General features: G+C 46.2%; 2 protein-coding genes across 8 annotated transcripts in view; one reads left to right on the forward strand and one right to left on the reverse strand.

The window, feature by feature from the left end:
- The first annotated feature begins 1646 nt into the window (after nucleotides 1-1646).
- SMPD2 (sphingomyelin phosphodiesterase 2) lies at nucleotides 1647-17979 on the forward strand. Of its 5 annotated transcripts, none has more exons than XM_081195122.1 (11): nucleotides 1647-1840; nucleotides 6500-6722; nucleotides 7832-7928; nucleotides 8181-8257; nucleotides 9184-9277; nucleotides 9405-9494; nucleotides 11501-11583; nucleotides 11899-12031; nucleotides 12734-12838; nucleotides 14578-14734; nucleotides 15088-17979. In XM_081195122.1, exons 2-11 carry the CDS (start codon nucleotides 6673-6675, stop codon nucleotides 15429-15431), a joined length of 1230 nt encoding a protein of 409 aa, XP_081051248.1. In that variant the 5' UTR covers nucleotides 1647-1840; nucleotides 6500-6672; the 3' UTR covers nucleotides 15432-17979. The 5 variants fall into 5 exon arrangements, with proteins under 5 accessions (XP_081051248.1, XP_081051247.1, XP_081051249.1 ...); XM_081195121.1 differs by having other exon boundaries at nucleotides 6559-6722; XM_081195123.1 differs by lacking the exon at nucleotides 1647-1840 and adding an exon at nucleotides 1950-2112.
- Nucleotides 17057-19006, reverse strand: part of MICAL1 (microtubule associated monooxygenase, calponin and LIM domain containing 1) — a 44996-nt gene continuing 43046 nt past the window's right edge. For all 3 annotated transcript variants that reach the window (XM_081195119.1, XM_081195118.1, XM_081195120.1), the window contains exon 24: nucleotides 17057-18487. In XM_081195119.1, the coding sequence (XP_081051245.1) occupies nucleotides 18324-18487 (164 nt within the window). In that variant the 3' untranslated portion in view covers nucleotides 17057-18323. The remainder of the gene's footprint in view (nucleotides 18488-19006) is intronic.

The raw sequence follows: 19006 nt of genomic DNA on the forward strand, positions 1-19006 counted from the left end.
AGTTTGATCCTGGTTTATTAAGGCTTGCTGAAACCATAGATTTTAGGCTGGATGTAATAGCAATCCATGGTTTGATTAGAACAGGGAGTAATGCAGAAGCTGTTCTCAAAAGGGGAAAAAGAAAGTGGGGAAGAAGAGAGCCCTCAAGCATATGGTTTGCTCCTAATCCTCCAAACCATGGTTTGAATGCAGACAGTGTCATGGAATTTCACTGTTGGAATATCTGAATTTTACTGTTTGGTTCCTTGGTGGTATGAGGGTTTATTCAAGTGTTTATGTTCACCTTGAACAATAAAACAGCCACTCTGACTAGCTAAAGTATGAACTCTGCTGCTTTGAATCAACTCTCAGTCAACAGATCAAACAGTACTTATGGTCTTGGTATGGGGGAGTGACAAACAGGTGCCAGCAAAGAGAGAGATTAAGAATATGGATTCTTAGGTTTCAAGCAACCCAACCACTGGTATGTCTTTGCATAAATGGGCATAGGAATAAAGAAATAGTTTGTGTCAAAAGCAGCATCCTTTTTCAGTAGACATTGTTTCGAAAGGGCCTCCTCTCTTGTGAGAGCAAGAAGAGAAATACCTCTTCAAGGAGGGTTCCTGCCAGCTGTGTATTCTGTGAGTACTTCCAGTGGTGCCATTAGGGCTGGGTTTGAGGGTCCAAGTCAGGGCCAGGAAAGATAAGAGAGGTGGATGATGGGAGGTGGGCATATCTCGAGCTCAACAGCAGGCACTTCCCTGGGCAGGTTCATATGTGGAAAGGTGATGCTCTAGATATAGTGTTTTGAGCCATGTAATGCTTTGAAGCTCCAAACCAGCACTTTGAATTGCAGCTAGAAACAACTTGGCAGCTAGACATTACAAGTGCTTCTTTTACTATTTTTACTTCAAGTATATACTCTGATGTTTCGACAACAAAATGGTGCTAGTTCCCACGCAAATGCATTTAACTTCAAGGCAACAGAAGCAAACTCCATTTCCTCCTGTAATCACTATGGCACTATAAGTAAGTTTCAAATGTGAAACTGACTATGCTCAGAATTTCTTTCTTCTAACCAGGGTGACAAACTCTGTTTGTTGTTGTTATGCACAGGGGCTCTTGAACTTCCTACCCTCAGGGCCCACTTGTGAGCCTGATTTTCAACCCTTTCGAGTCACAAAATTATGTAAACTTCTATTGAAGCACGGTTTGGGGTACTTAACAATAAATGCCTGAAAAGCTAATGGGCTAAAAAAACAACAACACTACAACAACCCACCAACTAAGGAATGCTGTGTTATTTTTTTGTGTAATTTCCAAAAGCAGGCTTCTAGTGATTGACAAGTGAAGATGCGCCCGCGTTCACTCACTCTCGCAAGCACAGCCATTTTCTGCCGTGCTTTCTCATATTTCTTTCTATTGCAACCGCTCTTCGCGGAGGCAGCGCAGTTTTTAATACTTTTCTGCAAGTTCTTCAAAAGCACAACAGTTGCCGACAGAAGAGGTTGCGGGCACCGGCCGCCCCAAAGCATTTCGGTACTTGCAGTCCTCCCTTCTTTTTTTAAGCCCCCACTTAGCGAGCACTTCTCCTTTCCGAGCCGACAGCGCCACCTCCTGGAACTTGTAGTTCTTCAGGGCAGGAGGCGCGCCTTGAAGATGAGGCTGCTGCGCGGAAGGAGGCCTACAACCCCCGGGATGCACTGCGCGCCTTACGGCTAGAGGCGTGGCTGGCCCGCTTCAACTGCGGGAATCCTGCTGCTGCTGCTGCTGTTGCTGCTGTTGCCGGCTAGGCAAGGTCTCCGCGCCAACAATGAAGTGAAGGGAAGCAAAAAGTGGCCTAGACAGCGTCTCCCGCCAGGTGCGTAGTGGCTCTCGAAGACTCCCCCAAACCCCCGCTGCGCGCCCCTTTTTCTTCTTCCCAGCCGCGCCTGGTCTTGCTCTGCCATAACCGAAACTCTGCCTGAGCCGGCAACTCTCGCCTCGGAGCGATCGATGATTTAACATAGTGGATCGATAAAGTGCGCTGCTGGAAGACTCCCGCGAGCGCCAAGCGCTGCGCTCGGAAATCGACTTGGGATCGAAGCCCGGAAGGCACGCTTAATTATGGCTCCTTCCCGTGGGACATTTCAGGTTATATAGGGCTTAAGGGAAAAGATCCTAAAGCGCAAAGTCGCCTTCCCTTTGGGGAAATGCGGCCAAGAGAAGGGAGCGCAATCCGGGGAATTGATCTCAAGCTGCCACATTGTGTTAGTGTGATTTAGGGATTTGTTTTGCCTGGCCTGCTCTCTCTCGCTCTCTCTCTCTACCCCCCCCCTTTTAATCTCTTACTATTTTGCAGCCTCCTTGCGTTCTTCCTTCCTCCGCCCCCCTCCCAAAAGAAACGCATACTAGTAAATATATGATTTTAAGGCAATCTTCTCTTGGCCTGGGATGCTTTGACAGCTAATGCGACTTCATTCATTTGCATTAGCTGCAATCGGAACAGAGGTTGGGAACCTGTGGCCTTCCCGGTGCCATTGCACGACAGCTCCCATAATCTCTGATTATGCTGTATCCAACAGCATGCATTGACCATCTCTGGATTTTGCCTGCCTTTACAGATATGTGCATACACTCTAGTCTCTCATATTGTCTCCAATTCTTCTAAAGTTAGTCATAACTACACCTTGTTAGTACAGGGCCATCATGCCTAGTAGTCGTCAGTGGCCTGGTTCATTAATTTTCCTAGGCACCATTTGGAAGCCGTTCAAGTTAGTGGCTGATACTGCATTCTCTAGTTTAACTATGGACTGTGTGTAGTTCTTCATTTTGTTTCACTATTCAGCCCCATTGGATGTGCCTGGGTTATACTACTATTAAAAGAGGAATGAAATATTATTTCTCCAGACTCTTGAGTAATGTTATAATTTTGCTGTGTCCCTCCTCTTCTACTCAAAAGCTCTAAATGTTATAACCTTCCTTCATTTGGAAGTTGCTCCACCCCCTTGTCATTTTCTGAACCCTTTCCAGCTCTGCAGTATTTTTAAGATGAAGCAACCACAATTTGAATGTATAGACTAAGTAAATTAAAACTCTGCTCCCTAAATTCCAAGAATGTAAAAAACTGCTGAATGGATGCCAGATCATTTATTATTTTGAATCAGAAAAAGCTTATTAGCAATTAATTTATGGGCCTGTAGATATTGATACTAGTCTGTGCTAGCGTGGAAATTTCAGTGCTCCTTCATTCCCCCTCTGTTTGTTCCAGTTTTTTTTGTTTGAATTGGTGTATTTATAATATACATGTACTGTCTGAGAAAATTGGGTTAGGCCGCCTGACTCACTATTGAGCAGTGAGAGGCAATGAAACACCTTTATCCAAATGCTGGGAAATAGACACAGTGAGAAGCATCCTAAAACAAAGTACAGTACTGTTTTTTTTGAGCGAGCGGTTGCCGAACAACTCCAGGCACGCCTGGAAGAAGCGGACCATTTGGATCTCTTCCAGTCGGGATTCAGGCCTCATCATGGGACTGAAACTGCCTTGGTCGCACTGGTTGATGATCTCCGGCGGGCTAGGGACAAAGGTGAGAGCTGTTTCCTAGTTCTGCTGGATCTCTCAGCGGCGTTTGATACCATCGACCATAGCATCCTTCTGGACCATCTTGAGGGGCTGGGAGCTGGGGGCACTGTTATACAGTGGTTCCGCTCCTTCCTCCTGGGCCGTGTTCAGAAAGTGGTGGTGGGGGATGAGTGTTCAGACCCCTGGGCTCTCACTTGTGGGGTGCCTCAGAGTTCTGTCCTCTCCCCCATGCTTTTCAACATTTACATGCGGCCGCTGGGAGAGATCATCAGGAGGTTTGGGCTGGGTGTTCATCAGTATGCGGATGATACCCAGCTCTACCTCTCTTTTAAATCAGAACCAGTGAAGGCGGTGAAGGTCCTGTGTGAGTGTCTGGAGGCGGTTGGAGGATGGATGGCGGCTAACAGATTGAGGTTGAATCCTGACAAGACAGAAGTACTGTTTTTGGGGGACAGGAGGCGGGCAGGTGTGGAGGATTCCCTGGTCCTGAATGGGGTAACTGTGCCCCTGAAGGACCAGGTGCGCAGCCTGGGAGTCATTTTGGACTCACAGCTGTCCATGGAGGCACAGGTCAAATCTGTGTCCAGGGCAGCTGTTTACCAGCTCCATCTGGTACGTAGGCTGAGAACCTATCTGCCTGCGGACTGTCTCGCCAGAGTGGTGCATGCTCTGGTTATCTCCCGCTTGGACTACTGCAATGCACTCTACGTGGGGCTACCTTTGAAGGTGACTCGGAAACTACAACTAATCCAGAATGCGGCAGCTAGACTGGTGACTGGGAGCGGCCGCCGAGACCATATAACACCGGTCTTGAAAGACCTGCATTGGCTCCCAGTACGTTTCCGAGCACAATTCAAAGTGTTGGTGCTGACCTTTAAAGCCCTAAACGGCCTCGGTCCAGTATACCTGAAGGAGCGTCTCCACCCCCATCATTCTGCCCGGCCGCTGAGGTCCAGCGCCGAGGGCCTTCTGGTGGTTCCCTCATTGCGAGAAGCAAAGCTACAGGGAACCAGGCAGAGGGCCTTCTCGGTAGTGGCGCCCGCCCTGTGGAACGCCCTTCCAGCAGATGTCAAAGCGATAAACAACTACCTGACATTCAGAAGACATCTTAAGGCAGCCCTGTTCAGGGAAGTTTTTAACGTGTGATATTTTATTGTATTTTTGGTTTTTATTGAAGCCGCCCAGAGTGGCTGGGGAGGCCCAGCCAGATGGGCGGGGTATAAATAAATTATTATTATTATTATTATTATTATTATTATTATTATTATTATTATTATTATTATTATTATTATATTTCCCTTGAAGAAACCAGGAAACAGAGCGCAGATCAAAGCTACTGGCCAGAAGCCAGGACCGGTCTGCGTCACTAACTCACCACCGATTTTGTGGCAAAACCATGCAAAAATGAGGATGTCCATGTCTTCAACATGTGGTTGTCATTTCTTGCTGTCTGTATATTGTTGAAAATATTTGGGTCAAAATATTTACCACAGCCATTTTATTTCATCTTGGCAGTGAACACAAGGGAAGCTACTTTCCCTTTCTTGCTAATTCCACCTGGTGAACAAGTGTAAGAAAATGCATTCAAAGAAGATGGGAGGGAATGGTTTGAGGGCAGGGTGGAAGCAGCAGTTTGAAGAGCAGACCCCCGCTGCTTTGCCATGCACTCTCTCCTGGGTTCTTGGGAAAGCCATGCTGAGAGTCTGATTCAATCCAGTAAGACACAAATCCCTAGCCTCAAGGGCAGTAAAAACCAGTGCTTATTTTCAGGGGATACTCCAGGGTACACAATGCCAGCACCTCTCTTTATCTCTCTCTGGGTTAAAAAGTGTGGCACTTACTGTAAGAACTTCACAGTGAGTACTGGCAACTATTTTTCTAGGGGGAAAAGCACTGGTAAAAACCGTAAATGATTGTGAGGAATTGTGATATTGAGAGATATAAGTAAATACTGTAGGTTTGGTCATGGGTGTCCCAACACTCCAGCATGGTTGAAAACAGATCCTTGAAGGAAATTCAAGAACTGAGACTTGGATTGGGTGTCATTGACCTGTGAGCACACAGCTTCTTGTCCTTGGAACTTCACACACAGAGAGATTGCCAGTAGGAGAGAGCTTTAGAATCTACCAAGTAAACACATGATATTTTTAAAAAGTGGGATCAGTCATAATGCTTGATTATGGTTTTTTAAGGACTAGCCCTGTGATGTGTTGGTCATCAGTGTGGCATGCAGTGGTACCTGCATAGCTTCTGAAGTCACACACACACACCTCCCTTGGTGAGGGTGGTTACTTTTTTCTCCCTCGAGAAGTACACAGAGCTAAAGGAGGAAGTTGGGAGAGTGCCACTCTTACCCACTTCTTTCAGTTCTATGTGCTTTTCAAGATTCAGACTCATTCTGCTGGTTCCAGCTTTCACCCAGATTCCTTGGAAAAGCTAAGTTTGTATGTGTGTGCTTTCTCTCTCTCTCTCTGGCTGGGGTGAGGTTGGGATGAGAGAGAAGTGCCCAGAGAGGGAATAATGGGGTTCCAGCACCCTCAAAGATCTACGTGTGCCCGTGGACCTTTAAAGCTTGATGGGCCCTAAATGATTACAAGAGTATTGTCTTTATCATGAGGGTTTATTGCCTGGAAAAGTGTGCATTTTTTTATGCTTATCACTCACTGACAAGGGACTGCGGCAGCGACAGCACTGAAGCAAAAGACTCCTGCTATCAGGATTGAAACAGGCAAAAGATGGGCCTTGCTTGACCTGAGAGTGTCCCTTTAATGCTTTATAACTCTGCTAATCTTTAGGTCTTATCTTATCTTTGCACCTCTCCCTCCTATCAAGGACTTTCAGATGCTGTTGCCCAGAGGACTTTAGCAGAGAGAGGCATTCTAGGCCTCGTCCACAAAAGCATGTGCTGCTTGTTGAATCAGTGCCACCAAGGCTTCATCCTTCCTTGTTTTCCAGCTGCCAGTGCATACCTGTTAGCTGCAATATTACAGTCACACTTCCTGTTCTTCTGGCAGAGGAGCAAAGCCAAAGTCTGACACCTTGATTGCCGGAGAGCTGGAGGCAGAACCTGTCAGCATTGTGAGTGCAACCATCTGAACCCACCTCTGCGTTGTCTTGTCCCCACTGTGATGGATAAGGACCCTCAATTGCAGTTGCGTGTCTTTGACCTCAATTGCTGGTGAGTTTTTCCATTGCTTTATTTTTGTGTGTGTGTTTAAGGCAGGTGAGGGTTGGCTCTGATCTGCATGACTGCTGGCGAAGGTTCAGTCATGGTTTCTGATCAAGAAGTTGCTGAGTCTTCTGGGTTACGGCAAACACATTCTTCACCTGTTTGTTTCCCTGTTTGCAGAGAGGAAATGATGAAGCTCCCGTGGCTGGGGCTGTTTTTATGTAAATAAAACAGGGTATTGGTAAATCTCTCTGTGTATTCCTGCCCTTTTACAACCCAGTGATTAAGTGATTTGGCTGAACATGCATCTATGCTTAAATGGAGAGAGAGGGGAATCTTTTTCATGCTGAGGACAAACTTTGGGGGTGGGGCAGAGACTCAAGTGGGCAGGCCAGAGAAAAAACAGATGGAACAATGCATGAGACCCTTAATTTTGTACAGTGTCCTACATTATAGCCTTCCAGTTCCATTATGTCCTTCCAATTCCAACACAGGCTCATGTATACAATATAATGAGATGGTAGAATCATCAGGTGATGGAGTCTATCGTGCCATGTTTCAGAATGGGGGAGGGAGGCCATCTGTTTTGTTTCTCTCCCATGTAAAACAAGTAAAACAAACAAAGCAGTTGCTAGCAAGTCATGGAGAAAAACTCCTTTCAGCTAATTCCTTTTTGCAGTGACGAATGTATAGTCCCTTGTATTACCCCAGGAATCTTCCACCCCATTTGGGGGCATGCAACAGCCAGGCCTGACTCTGTCTGTGTCTGACCAGTTTTTCTTATAGTGCTGCTTGTACATAAATGCATTCAATGTTTCTTGGCATTTAATGTGCATATCTTTTCCTTAATGTGCAGCAGCAACAACAGCTGCTGTGAGAGGGCTGCTTGCCTCAGTGATGAGAGGGGATTTAACCATTTCCTTCCCTACTGTAGTCCTGATTAAAACTGCTCCTCCAGGTGTGCTTTTTGCATTGGGAGGAGTGCTTCCTTTGGCTCTCAGTATGATACTGCCTTCTTTACCAGGTGTAAGTAATGAAGGGCTAAGATTGAAATGAGCAATGAGCCTAGTTGGAACCTGATGTTTCACTCAGTTTCCTTCCCTTTCTCTCCCTTCCAGGGCCATTCGCTACCTGAGCAAAGTACGGCAGCAGCGCATTGAATTGATTGGCAATGTCCTCAACCAGGAGGGATATGACTTGGCGCTCTTGCAGGAGGTGAGTACTTACATCTGTTATAGTGCATCTAGTATTGGCATAGGTTGTGGGCAGAGCATGGCAGGATCTTGAAGCACTATACATTGTTGTAGTGTTATATAAACATGATTAATTGGGGGGGAGGGATGCTAGGGGAAGGGAGGGGTTAGCTCCCCCCCCCCACGCCTAGCTTCAACTTAGCCCACTGATTCAATTCCCACTTCTGTTCTTTGGTTTGCAGTCACTGTGACTACAACCTCTCTGCTTTTCCAGGTGTGGAGCGAGAGAGATTATTGGGAGCTGAAAAAGAAGCTGTGTGCCCGCTACCCTTCTTCCCACTATTTTAAAAGGTAAAAAGGAGCTTGAATAGTCCATGCCAATGGCTGAGCTCATTTATTATAGGCTTGACTTCATAGATGTGCAATTTATATGGTTTTTAGAGAGGACCCTCTCAGACACTGGTAAGAAATCATTCCCACTCTTTAGTTCCTTGAGAGCTCAGACAGGTTAGCATAAAAGGTCTTGGAATAAGTTGGGTCTTTAGCTGATCAGAATAATATTTTCTTGGAAACAGGTTCCTTGTTGCTTGTGCAGAAGCCTCACCCCTTGTGACAGATAATTGTTCTTTAATTGCCCTTGTTCCCTTAGCAATCCTTGCCTTCCAGATGTGGCATGCTGACTGAATAGCCCACAGGTCTATTTTTAAGGCTGTGTTTGTGAAACAGAGCCCATGGTTGCGCACTGGATCACTACATGGGCAGCATGGTGCAGGACCCATGGGTTGGATGCATGTTGGCATATACCTGGTGTGAAATCAACCTGCAGACCAACCTGTGAAACCAACCTTCATCTGTAGGGGACACAGCTTGGAACACAGGGAATCTCGATAAAATTTTGTGACATTAGTTAATCTGAGTTTTACAGACTCACCTTGTACAGGCCACTTGATGGTTACCAAACCTTATGGTTCACTTCTTTGGCAGACACGGCATTAAACTCTTCTTAGATGTACATTTTGGTGGGCACCTGTGACTTGACCTTGCGTGCTGTTACAGAAGCTAATAATGATTAGGCAGCATCCCTTTTCAGTCTTGACTCTATCACAGTGTCAGAAGACTTCGCTTCGTCCCTAGAACCAGGAATAATTCCAAGGAGTCGGAGTCCCAAATGCCAGCCCTTTTCTGTAAACTCTAGCTATTGATTTCAAATGAAGGATGGGAACAGTGAGGATTGGCAATGCCCCAGCTGACGCCTGTGGTGCCTGTGTCTTTCACAGCGGAGTGATTGGCAGTGGGCTCTGCATCTTCTCCAGATACCAAATCCTGGACACCTTCCTGTACCAATACTCTGTGAATGGCTACCCCTACATGGTGAGTGGGCAATGCCTTGCTTGGGGGTGGGGAACGTGCCAAAGAGCACCTTTCTTCTAAGGCTCTTTTCACGGTGACCGCGTTGCCTACGTTTCTTCTACTGTCTTCCACTTTCTTCTCTCTACAGTTCCAGCATGGAGACTGGTTTGGTGGCAAATCGGTGGGGCTTGTGGTCCTGAAGATACAGGAGATTGTTTTCAACATCTATGTGACTCATGTGAGCAGTTTTATTTATTTTGTTGTATTTTTTTAATTTGTTACAAACTTATTCAACTCCTGGAGCAAGATTACAGAGATCATCTGTGTGTGTGTGTGTGTGTGTGTGTGCATGTCTAGATAAGAGTAGGATTTACATGAGGAACACAGGATAGCACTTCAGATTTGCTTAGATTGCTGAATGAATCCTGTGATTACAGTCATACCTTGGTTTTCGAACAGCTTAGTTCTCGAAAGTTTTGGCTCCCGAACACTGCAAAACTGGAAGTGACTGTTCCGGTTTGTGAACTATTTTTGGAAGCTGAACATCTGACGGGGCTTCCGATTGGCTGCAGGAGCTTCCTGCAGCCAATCAGAAGGCGCGCTTTGGTTGTCGAATGTTTTGGAAGTCAAATGGACTTCCAGAATGGATTCCATTCGACTTCCAAGGTGGGACTGTACTGGCTTGGACTTCACAAGTGATACTTGTTTTTACAGCCTATTTGCCAGCAGGGGGTGTCCATGAACAGCCAAGGCTTTTTATTTTCTTGGGTGGCACCTTCTTAAAAATGAACAAGACACACAGCCTTTTAAAGAAGGATTTTTTGTGTGTTCTCTCAAATGTATGCATCATTAGAAAGCTGCTGTTCATTCTTATCCCAAGGTACAATAAATGCAAGCCACATTGCATAGATGAATAGAAGCTGCCTGTTAAAGGATTAAGTGGTTAAAGGATTATGTATCAATTCTGTCATTTGTATTGATGTAAACCTCTAGAACGTATTTTGTATAGCTAAGCATTTAGCTTTATCCTCAGCATATTGTATTTTATTTTATTGCTATGGCTAGTAGGTAATGCAAATAAAATTTCTGTGTAATGCCAGGCAAGCAGTGAGTGCAGTCCCAAAGATCAATAAACTAACTTCTGCTTGTGGGACTGTCTCTAAATTATCTTAGCGTTGAGGAGGAATAGAAAGCCGGCACAATGAAATGGGTGAGAGAAACTCCCACAGGAGGCAGCCTTAATGATTTCACAAGCTTGGTACTAACACAGTCCGCTGAAGCCCGAAAGCTACATGTGGAAATATTTTTTAGGTCTACTTACACTTGGCCATGCTGGGAGTTGTAGTGTAACGACATCTTGAGATCATTCCTTTGGTGAAGCCTGGGTTAAACAATCGGAGGATATTATTCTGGGGCACCTTTTGGGAGATAACAAACCCTGCCTACAGAAACAAGGGACTTCACGGTAGTTTGTCCATTCACACAACCAGCATTTCAGACGCAACTGTGGTTGGTATTAATGCGAATAAGCTTTGGAATCGCAAGCTCCCGTCTTCTTCTCTGGCATAGTCACAAAGAGGAGATGGAAGCTTTTGCTTCTATTTTCAGCTAACTGTGGCTCCTTGTTATTCAGTTACTTGGGCAAACACTGGTAGCAAGGATGGAGAACCTACATCCCTCCCGATGCTGGTGAACTCCACTAGCCCTAGCCAGAATAGACAATAGTCAGGGGCGGTGAGAGCTATAGCCCACCAGCATTTGGTGGGGGTCACAGGCTCCCCATCCCTGGTCCAAGGACTCAAGTCAACTTCAATCTGTAGTCTAGTTTCTCTAAATCATTGTTAAGATAAACCACAGTTCCAACGCTTGGACTTAACAATAATGCATGGTTAGTTGAAAGTGGAAGCAAGAGCTTGTGATCTTGCTGGAGCAGCAGAAGAATGCGCACACAAGCCCAAGATTTAGACCAGTAATGCAAAACAGTAGTTTAGCGTTGTATCTGTACCAGATGGTACTCTTTGCTGACAGTCTTGGATCATCCGTAGGTCCTTGTGTGTCTCTGAAACTGAAAACCCACTGTCTGTTATAGAATTCTTACCTTGTTACTTTTGATCTCTGCCACAGGCTCCCCGATCAGTTTAAAGTGGGGCAGCAAGGCGAGTACATAGGCTGTTGATTTGCGATTTCACATATATTACTATACAAGTGTGAATTTCATGTGTGCCTTGTTTTCTTCCTCCCAAGCTCCATGCGGAGTACTGCCGGGAGAAGGATGCTTACCTGCCCCACCGAGTAGTTCAGGCCTGGGAACTTGCCCAGTTTATACAGTAAGTCATGGGGAGACTCCAGAAATCTTTATAATGAGGTTTGTGTGCGCACGCTTTGTTCCTCTCTCTGTTAGCTAGTTTCCCTCCTTGGCAGTAGTTCAGAGCTCTGGCTTGGAACATACTCGGTCCATCTAATGCTATTGCTCCAGCGACAGAATGAATGGGTGGATAGGTGGAGAGGATGCAGCCATGGTTTTGGGTGTGTGGTAGAATTCAAGTCTAACGTGGCTTAGATCTCTCATGACAAAAAACATCCTTGTATCATTGAGGGCTGCTTGTTTCCTCTCAGTCTGTGGCATCTTCTCACCTTCCCAGACATACTTCAAAAGGAGCCGATGTGGTGCTGCTTGGTGGGGATCTGAACATGCACCCAGAAGACGTGGGCATCAGGCTGTTGCGAGGTTGGGCAGGGCTTCGGGACTCCTTCATTGCTGCAGAGAAGGTTGAGGTGAGTCTCTGGGTACCGCCCTATGAAATGGTCCAGAAAGGAGAGGCGTTTCTCCCTCCCTTGGTCACTCAGTAAAAGGAAAAGAAAGTTGCCCTTGGGGTCTGGAAACTATAACCTTACCTTTATTTGAGTAAGAATGTCAAGAGATAGGTTACACCAACCAGATTAAAGGTGCCTCTTCCATCCACCCGGTTCTCTCTCTCTTTTGCCTTCCTGAAAGCTCTGAGCTGTGCAGGCTGCACTGTCAGCCAGACTCAATTGGCAGCTTCTTCCACAACACAGCTTGCTGCAGATGCTCTAGTATCTTTTATTAGAAGGGTGGGAAACTTCAGGCCCAGTGATCAAAAGTGACCCTCCAGGCCTCCCTATCTGGCTCCAGGCCACACCCCTCACTGCCTGTGCTGCCATACTTAAGAGTGTGGCTGGAATGTGTCCTTCAACTCTGATAATGCACATTGCTTGTCTGGATTGAGTGTGTGTGTGTGTGTGTGTGTGTGTGTGTGTGTGTGTGTGTAGAAATAAGCCTACAGTACGCAAATGTGCATTAGGTATTCTAGCTGCTTTTGTCCCTGGCCCCACCCACTACTGGCATATGGCCCTTGAAACGTTGCCCAGGAGGGATTGCAGCCCTCAGGCTGAGAAAGTTCCCCCACCTCTGGTTTTTTTTAGAACTGAGAATTCAGACTCTGGTCTTGCTCCTAGGGTGGTGAGGATGGCTCTACACTCTTGCCCACCAACTGCTTCACAAGCAAGAAAGAACTGCGGTGCTATCCCCAGGGGATTCGTATTGACTACATTCTGTATAAGGTATGTGCAAGTTCAACACATAGAAAGCGGCAGTACAGAGTTCAGAAAGCAGTTAAGCAATAAAGGCAATATGGTTTGGCACTAGCCCCATGACAGGTCTGTCTCCTGACAGTATCTTCAGTCTGGAATGTCTTCTTTGTCCAATAGTCTCCAAAACTATGTGCTCACAGACTGGTATGGCCTCAGGCAACCTCTTGGCACTGGGCTGAACTTGCTTGATTTCCTGCTGCTGTTGTCTTTGGGCATGTTCTGTGTAACAGCTGGGACTGGCTTTTCAAGATATGAGGATAACACTTAAAGCTTTAGAGCCAAAATGAGCAAAGCACTAAGCACACTTCTGCAAGAACTTGCTGCATTTGGGGAGTTAGATTAGCTTGCACTGCTTGATCACTTCCTGAACTCTGTAAACATGTGGGCACTACTTAGACCACAGCTGTTGCTACTTCCTACTCTAACACAGGGGTGTGGAAAGTTGCCCGAGATATCCAGCCTTTCCTGTAAGAGGGGAACTACAGTTGTAACTAATTCCTCGGTTTGAGGTGGACGTTTGTGAGAACCATGGCCCTATGTTGATTTTGGGGAGAATTCAGAAGAGGGTAGCAAATATGGTTAAAGGTCACATCATTGAGAAAAGGTGAAAAGAACTGAGCACATCCATAAGAAAATCAGATTGATGTTGAGCCTGAAAATAATCTTCAGTCTGTATTAAAATCTTACCCCAAAGCTGATGGCAAGAATGCGCCTGTTGCCAAACACTGTAGATGTCGGGCAATGGATTTTAAATGGCAAAAGTTTAGATTTAAGATGAATTTGCTGAAAGAACAAGCCACGGGAGCAAGTTGCCCGAAGACATTGCTGAATAGTTTTCCTTTGAGTTGCATGGTCAAATAAGCACATGATAGAACAGACATAGGAATTCTTTAGTGGATCCTTGAGGACACTTCCAAATTACTTGACATGAGCCAACAGTGTGACGCGGCAGCTAAAAAAGCCAATGCAATTCTGGGCTGCATCAATAGGAGTATAGCATCTAGATCAAAGGAAGTAATAGTGCCACTGTATTCTGCTCTGGTCAGACCTCACCTGGAGTACTGTGTCCAGTTCTGGGCACCACAGTTCAAGAAGGACACTGACAAACTGGAACGTGTCCAGAGGAGGGCAACCAAAATGGTCAAAGGCCTGGAAACGATGCCTTATGAGGAACGGCTAAGGGAGCTGGGCATGTTTAGCCTGGAGAAGAGGAGGTTAAGGGGTGATATGATAGCCATGTTCAAATATGTAAAAGGATGTCATATAGAGGAGGGAGAAAGGTTGTTTTCTGCTGCTCCAGAGAAGCGGACACGGAGCAATGGATCCAAACTACAAGAAAGAAGATTCCACCTAAACATTAGGAAGAACTTCCTGACAGTAAGAGCTGTTCGACAGTGGAATTTGCTGCCAAGGAGTGTGGTGGAGTCTCCTACTTTGGAGGTCTTTAAGCAGAGGCTTGACAACCATATGTCAGGAGTGCTCTGATGGTGTTTCCCGCTTGGCAGGGGGTTGGACTCAATGGCCCTTGTGGTCTATTCCAACTCTATGATTCTATGATTCTACTTCTGTCATTCAAAGAGGACTCTAATGATCGTTCCCCACCCTCTTCACCTGTAGTCCACAGCCTAGAATTTCTGGGAGTCTTACTTATTTAAAACACATGTGCATAATAAGCACCTTGCTCTCCTGCTTAACTTCCCTTCTTGTAGGGTTTGTCTCACTATGAAGTAAAATGCAATCGCCATGAGACAACTACTGGAACAGCTCCCAACAAGGACATACCTTATTCCGACCATGAAGCTGTCATAGCCACACTCTCTGTGAACAAGAGAGCGTTAGGCAAAGGCCTAAACCATCCTAGAGTTGGTGAGTACCCCAGTTTCATTGCTTTGGCACAGGAGGGAGCAAGTACGCATGCCTTTGGGAAGTGGGGGGGGGGGGAGATGGCAAAGCCTGCCTGGTCCATCCCCAGTGGTGCTCCTTCAAGGCATGTTCTCGCCCATTAACCTCCCTGGAGAGAAGAGTGTGGCCGTTGTGCTAGGGCCCTGGCTTCTCTGCAGGCATGCACTACCATAGTCAAGAAGCCAGTATCTCTGCATAAAGTAGAAGTCTTGGCCTGCCTCTCCAGACCACCGAGTGGGCTTGGACACAAATGCCTTAGGACTTTTACTGCCTCAACGTGCATTGTGGTTGAGTCCTGCTGCCGCCTGTCTTCCTAGAACCGGTGCTGGTGGACGTCTTGAACGAAGCCCGTATGGAGGTGCGGGTAGGGCTGCACGCGGCCGAGCGGCAGCAGTACTCCTGCGGCCGTATGGCCGTCCTGGCCATGCTCCTGCTGCTCATGCAGGCGACCATGGGCCTGAGCTCCATGTTTGGCGAAGCCCTCCTGCAGCCCTTCCCCAAGTTCTCCTTCTCGCTGCTCAGCCTGCTGGGGGTGCTGGTGTTGCTCATCTCGGCGGTGCTCTACCTCTTCCACACCATCGAGGTCAAGGTGCTCCAGGGGACAGAGGAGCAGATGCGGGTGGGGCTGCAGACACTCCAAGACAAGCTGAGCTCTCGGTGAGGCCTGCCGCTTGCCGGAACTCCAACAGGGACCAAGAGACTATGCTGAAAGCTTTTCCGGGAGCCGTAAGTTCCTCTGTGCCGCCAGGTTCTAAGGGTTAGCCGTTTTTTAAGCACGTGGCAGCAATTGCCGTAGAAGTTTATTATTATTATTTTTAGCTTAATTCTAGGGCAATAAAACTTTCTACGAATAGTTCTGACCTTCTCCTGAAGGGATTCTAGCACAAGTACGATTTGTGCAGAAGGGAATTTTGAAACGAAAGCAGTTCAAGTGCATGCAGTTCAGCTGTGGCTGTTTAGAAACCAGCATTTATCAAACCAAACCATGCTGTTCCGACCGAGTCGGGTGGCTGAATTAGTACTGTAAAAGCCTGGTGTTAAGCAGACGAGTTAAAATGTGTATAGCGTTTCTAGTTTATACAAAGTTCCTTTTTGAATTGAAAACAGAATAAATCAGTCTTCAAATACAACAGAGCAGAAAGTAGCATTTACTGGTGAAATTCTTTTTCTTGAAACCCTTTTTTTTAATTGCTTGCTTAGCACTTGAATGTACCAAAATCCTTTCACTGACATCATACTTCCTGCAGCTCTTGTGAAGTAGATCACTGTTGTTTGCATTTCTTTGGAGGGGGGGAGTGATGCAAAAGGGCTTGCCGCAGTCCAGCCAGCAAGCTTAAGGCTGGTGTGGCTGCTTCCTAACAAATCAAACCTTTAAACCATGCAGGCCTCCAGGGTCTCAGGCAGGGGGCATTTTCCCAGCTGTCTTGCCTAAGATCCTGGGAATCTGCAGGTGCCAGTCTCAGCCTGTGACCTGCATGCAAAAGACATGTTACGCCACTGAGCATTTTGGCTCTCAGGTAAGGAGCTAGCCTTCAGCACAGTTCTTAGTAGCCTATTATGTAATTGTTGAGTCTTTTAAAAAATCTCTTAAATACTCTTCTTCTGTTGGAAAAGCCCTCCTTTGACACCAGCGGCAACGTGTAGAGCTGGGATTAGCAGTCTTCAGGCTGAATTTCACCCTTTTAGCGGCTTAAAACATCTTGGGAGAGATGGAGACCTATATGCAAATGAGACCAGGAATCCTACCTTTGGTATGTAGATATATTTTTCTTACCATGGATGACCCCCATCCTACCACCCCATGCCCCTCTTCATTGTGCCAAGCTGGCAAAAAGTACTTCTCATCTAGCAGGCAGAAAATGTGTTTGGTGTGTTACTGAAGACATAGTTGTCAACCACGGTTACATTGAGAACATTGTGAGAGGCTGCCTGCAAATAGCCCAGATAGCAGACAGGTCTGTGAAAGCATGTAGGTAATCATGTCCAGCCTAGAACAGCATCTTTTTGATACATGTGAGTGTTTGTTTATAAGCTTAACCGGTAACCTGCTCTTCCTCAAAGGGTTCAGAGCAGCTTTCATCGAGGTTTCTCCCATCTGGGCACATTACCTGTGTATCTTTCATTATGTGTCCTTCCTTGCCATTCTTATTTAGTGAGAGAAAGGCAGGCAGCACAATTGTCTTCTCAAAAAGTTTAGTAGAGCCCAAAAAACTTCAGAAGATACCTGGGGGATATATTTTTTTTCTTGTGTTAAATTAGCTTGGGTGAGAAAAGGCAGGACAACACTTCCAGCTCACTCCATGCATCTTTATTGAAAGAGGAGCACACAGCCCGTAAAAAGAGCTGTGGCTTAACAGCAGTTCAGGCATGGCAACCTTCTGGTTCTAACAGGTAGCCATCTCCTCAGCCGAAGAGGTCTGAGCCTTGTTCTGTAAAGGGGCTTGCTGCAGGAGCAGTTTGTGGTGATGAAACAGCGCCCCTAATTCTTCTCTAGTGACTGTTCTTTTATTGCTTTGGGATACCTGTGTGGTTTTATAGCTGGCAATCCATTACACATGTAAGTAGCGTGTGAGTGGCAAAGATGCCTATCCAGATACTGTGTGACAGGATCACACTTCTCCAGGGGCCGTGCTGTTTTTTATTATAATTCCTGGCAGGCTGCATGCAGCCTTGCTCATTCAACTGACAGGTCTGTGCCCCCTCCCTAGTAATACCCTGTAAACTGTTTATATTAGAAAGGCCTTGCTAGTGTTGTTGGGATTCCCAACTCCCTTCAGATCCAGCCAGTGATCAGGGATTATAGGAGTTGTAGTCCCAACAACACTGGGTGGGGGGCACAGGTTCCCTACACCTGGTTTATATATTAAATTATTTAGCATTTATGCCCCTCCAAATATCTCATGCTAGTTTGGGAGTGGGAGGTGCGAGGTGCAAGTAATATTGCCCTGCTGGAGCTTGGGTGAAGGCAGAAATGCTCACTTGCACAGCAGCAGCCCCCTACTACCCAAGTGGCAAACACTGCAGCTGCCTGAAGTGGCATGAAAGAGGAGCTGTCCTGGTAAGCGAGGCCTTTTTCATAGGGGAGAACGCAGGCAGCTATAGATAGTACATGTGCAATATTGTCTCCCTGTAGCCAGTGTAAAGAAGAATTTGGAGGACAATCTTAAGACACACTATAATGAAATCACTTATTGGCAAAAAGAATAAAAAGGCCATATTTCCAGTCTTACTACTTAAAAACACTGCATCAAGGTCAGGCTTGTTCTCCTTACACCTAATAGCAGCTACCAAACACTAATCTGCAGGGTGGGGGGGGGAGACAAGGGACTCAATCCCAGGCAGATGACCTAGGCTGCTAATGAACGAACTCACTGAAGGGCCTGATGCTTACAGCACAGAGCTGCAGCCAGCACCTTGGCCTTCATTATTGCTGGGGTGCCTCGGACAGATCTTTGCTGAAGATCAACCAGTCCTCTGCAGATACGTGTTAAAACGGAACTTGTGTTAAAATGTAGCTTTTGCACGAAGACAAAAGCTTCAATATAGCCAACTCTCAAATCTTCCCAAGGTCCCCAAATGCTGGTGCGTGTTCGTAAAGCTCACTGAGACGCTTCTCCTCCTGCATCTCAATTAGGGCACTGCGCTGGTTCACAACCTCCAGCAGCTGGGACAGGATCTCCTTCTCTTTCAGCTGGTCCTCTAGGGTTTTTGAAGTCTCTTTAAAAAAAACACACACACAAAAAAAAAATGCGGCTCAAAGTCAGTCACTATTATGGCATAGAAAACAGGGAGCCCGCGGTCATCCAGATATTACATGACTGCATCTCAAATTATCTCTGCCCATTGGCCAGGAATTGTAGTCCCAACAATCTGGAGAGTCACAGACTCCCCACCCCTGCTGTGAATGAAATCTCTGTTTAGCGTCTGTATATTTAATTCTTCTCAGCAGTTAAGTGAAATCAGGCAGACAGCTTGTCTCCATTATGACATTCCCAGAATTGCATTCTGTTTAGGACAAATTAATCCACATACCCCATCTTCTCCATCACCAGTGCATATTTAGAAACATTCTATACACACAATGAAAATATCTAACCCTAACAACAGATCATGAGAACAAAGGAGCTGGTTCAAAGTTTGAATAATTAATCCATGCTAAGTTAGCAGGGGGTGGGCAGGAATCACATGCACTGCTTTCTGCAATGGTATGCAGGCTTTCCATTAGAAGCAGGTACA

The sequence above is a fragment of the Podarcis bocagei genome, assembly GCF_964188305.1.
Source record: "Podarcis bocagei genome assembly, chromosome: 5".
Classification (NCBI taxonomy): domain Eukaryota; kingdom Metazoa; phylum Chordata; class Lepidosauria; order Squamata; family Lacertidae; genus Podarcis; species Podarcis bocagei.

Excerpts from the sequence above, each read along its gene's own strand:
- SMPD2 (XM_081195122.1), top strand. The coding sequence starts at position 6,673 with ATGGATAAGGACCCTCAATTGCAGTTGCGTGTCTTTGACCTCAATTGC. Across the intron at positions 9,495-11,500 it reads TCAACATCTATGTGACTCAT|CTCCATGCGGAGTACTGCCG; the intron begins GTGAGCAGTTTT and ends CTTCCTCCCAAG. Across the intron at positions 12,839-14,577 it reads TTGACTACATTCTGTATAAG|GGTTTGTCTCACTATGAAGT; the intron begins GTATGTGCAAGT and ends CCCTTCTTGTAG.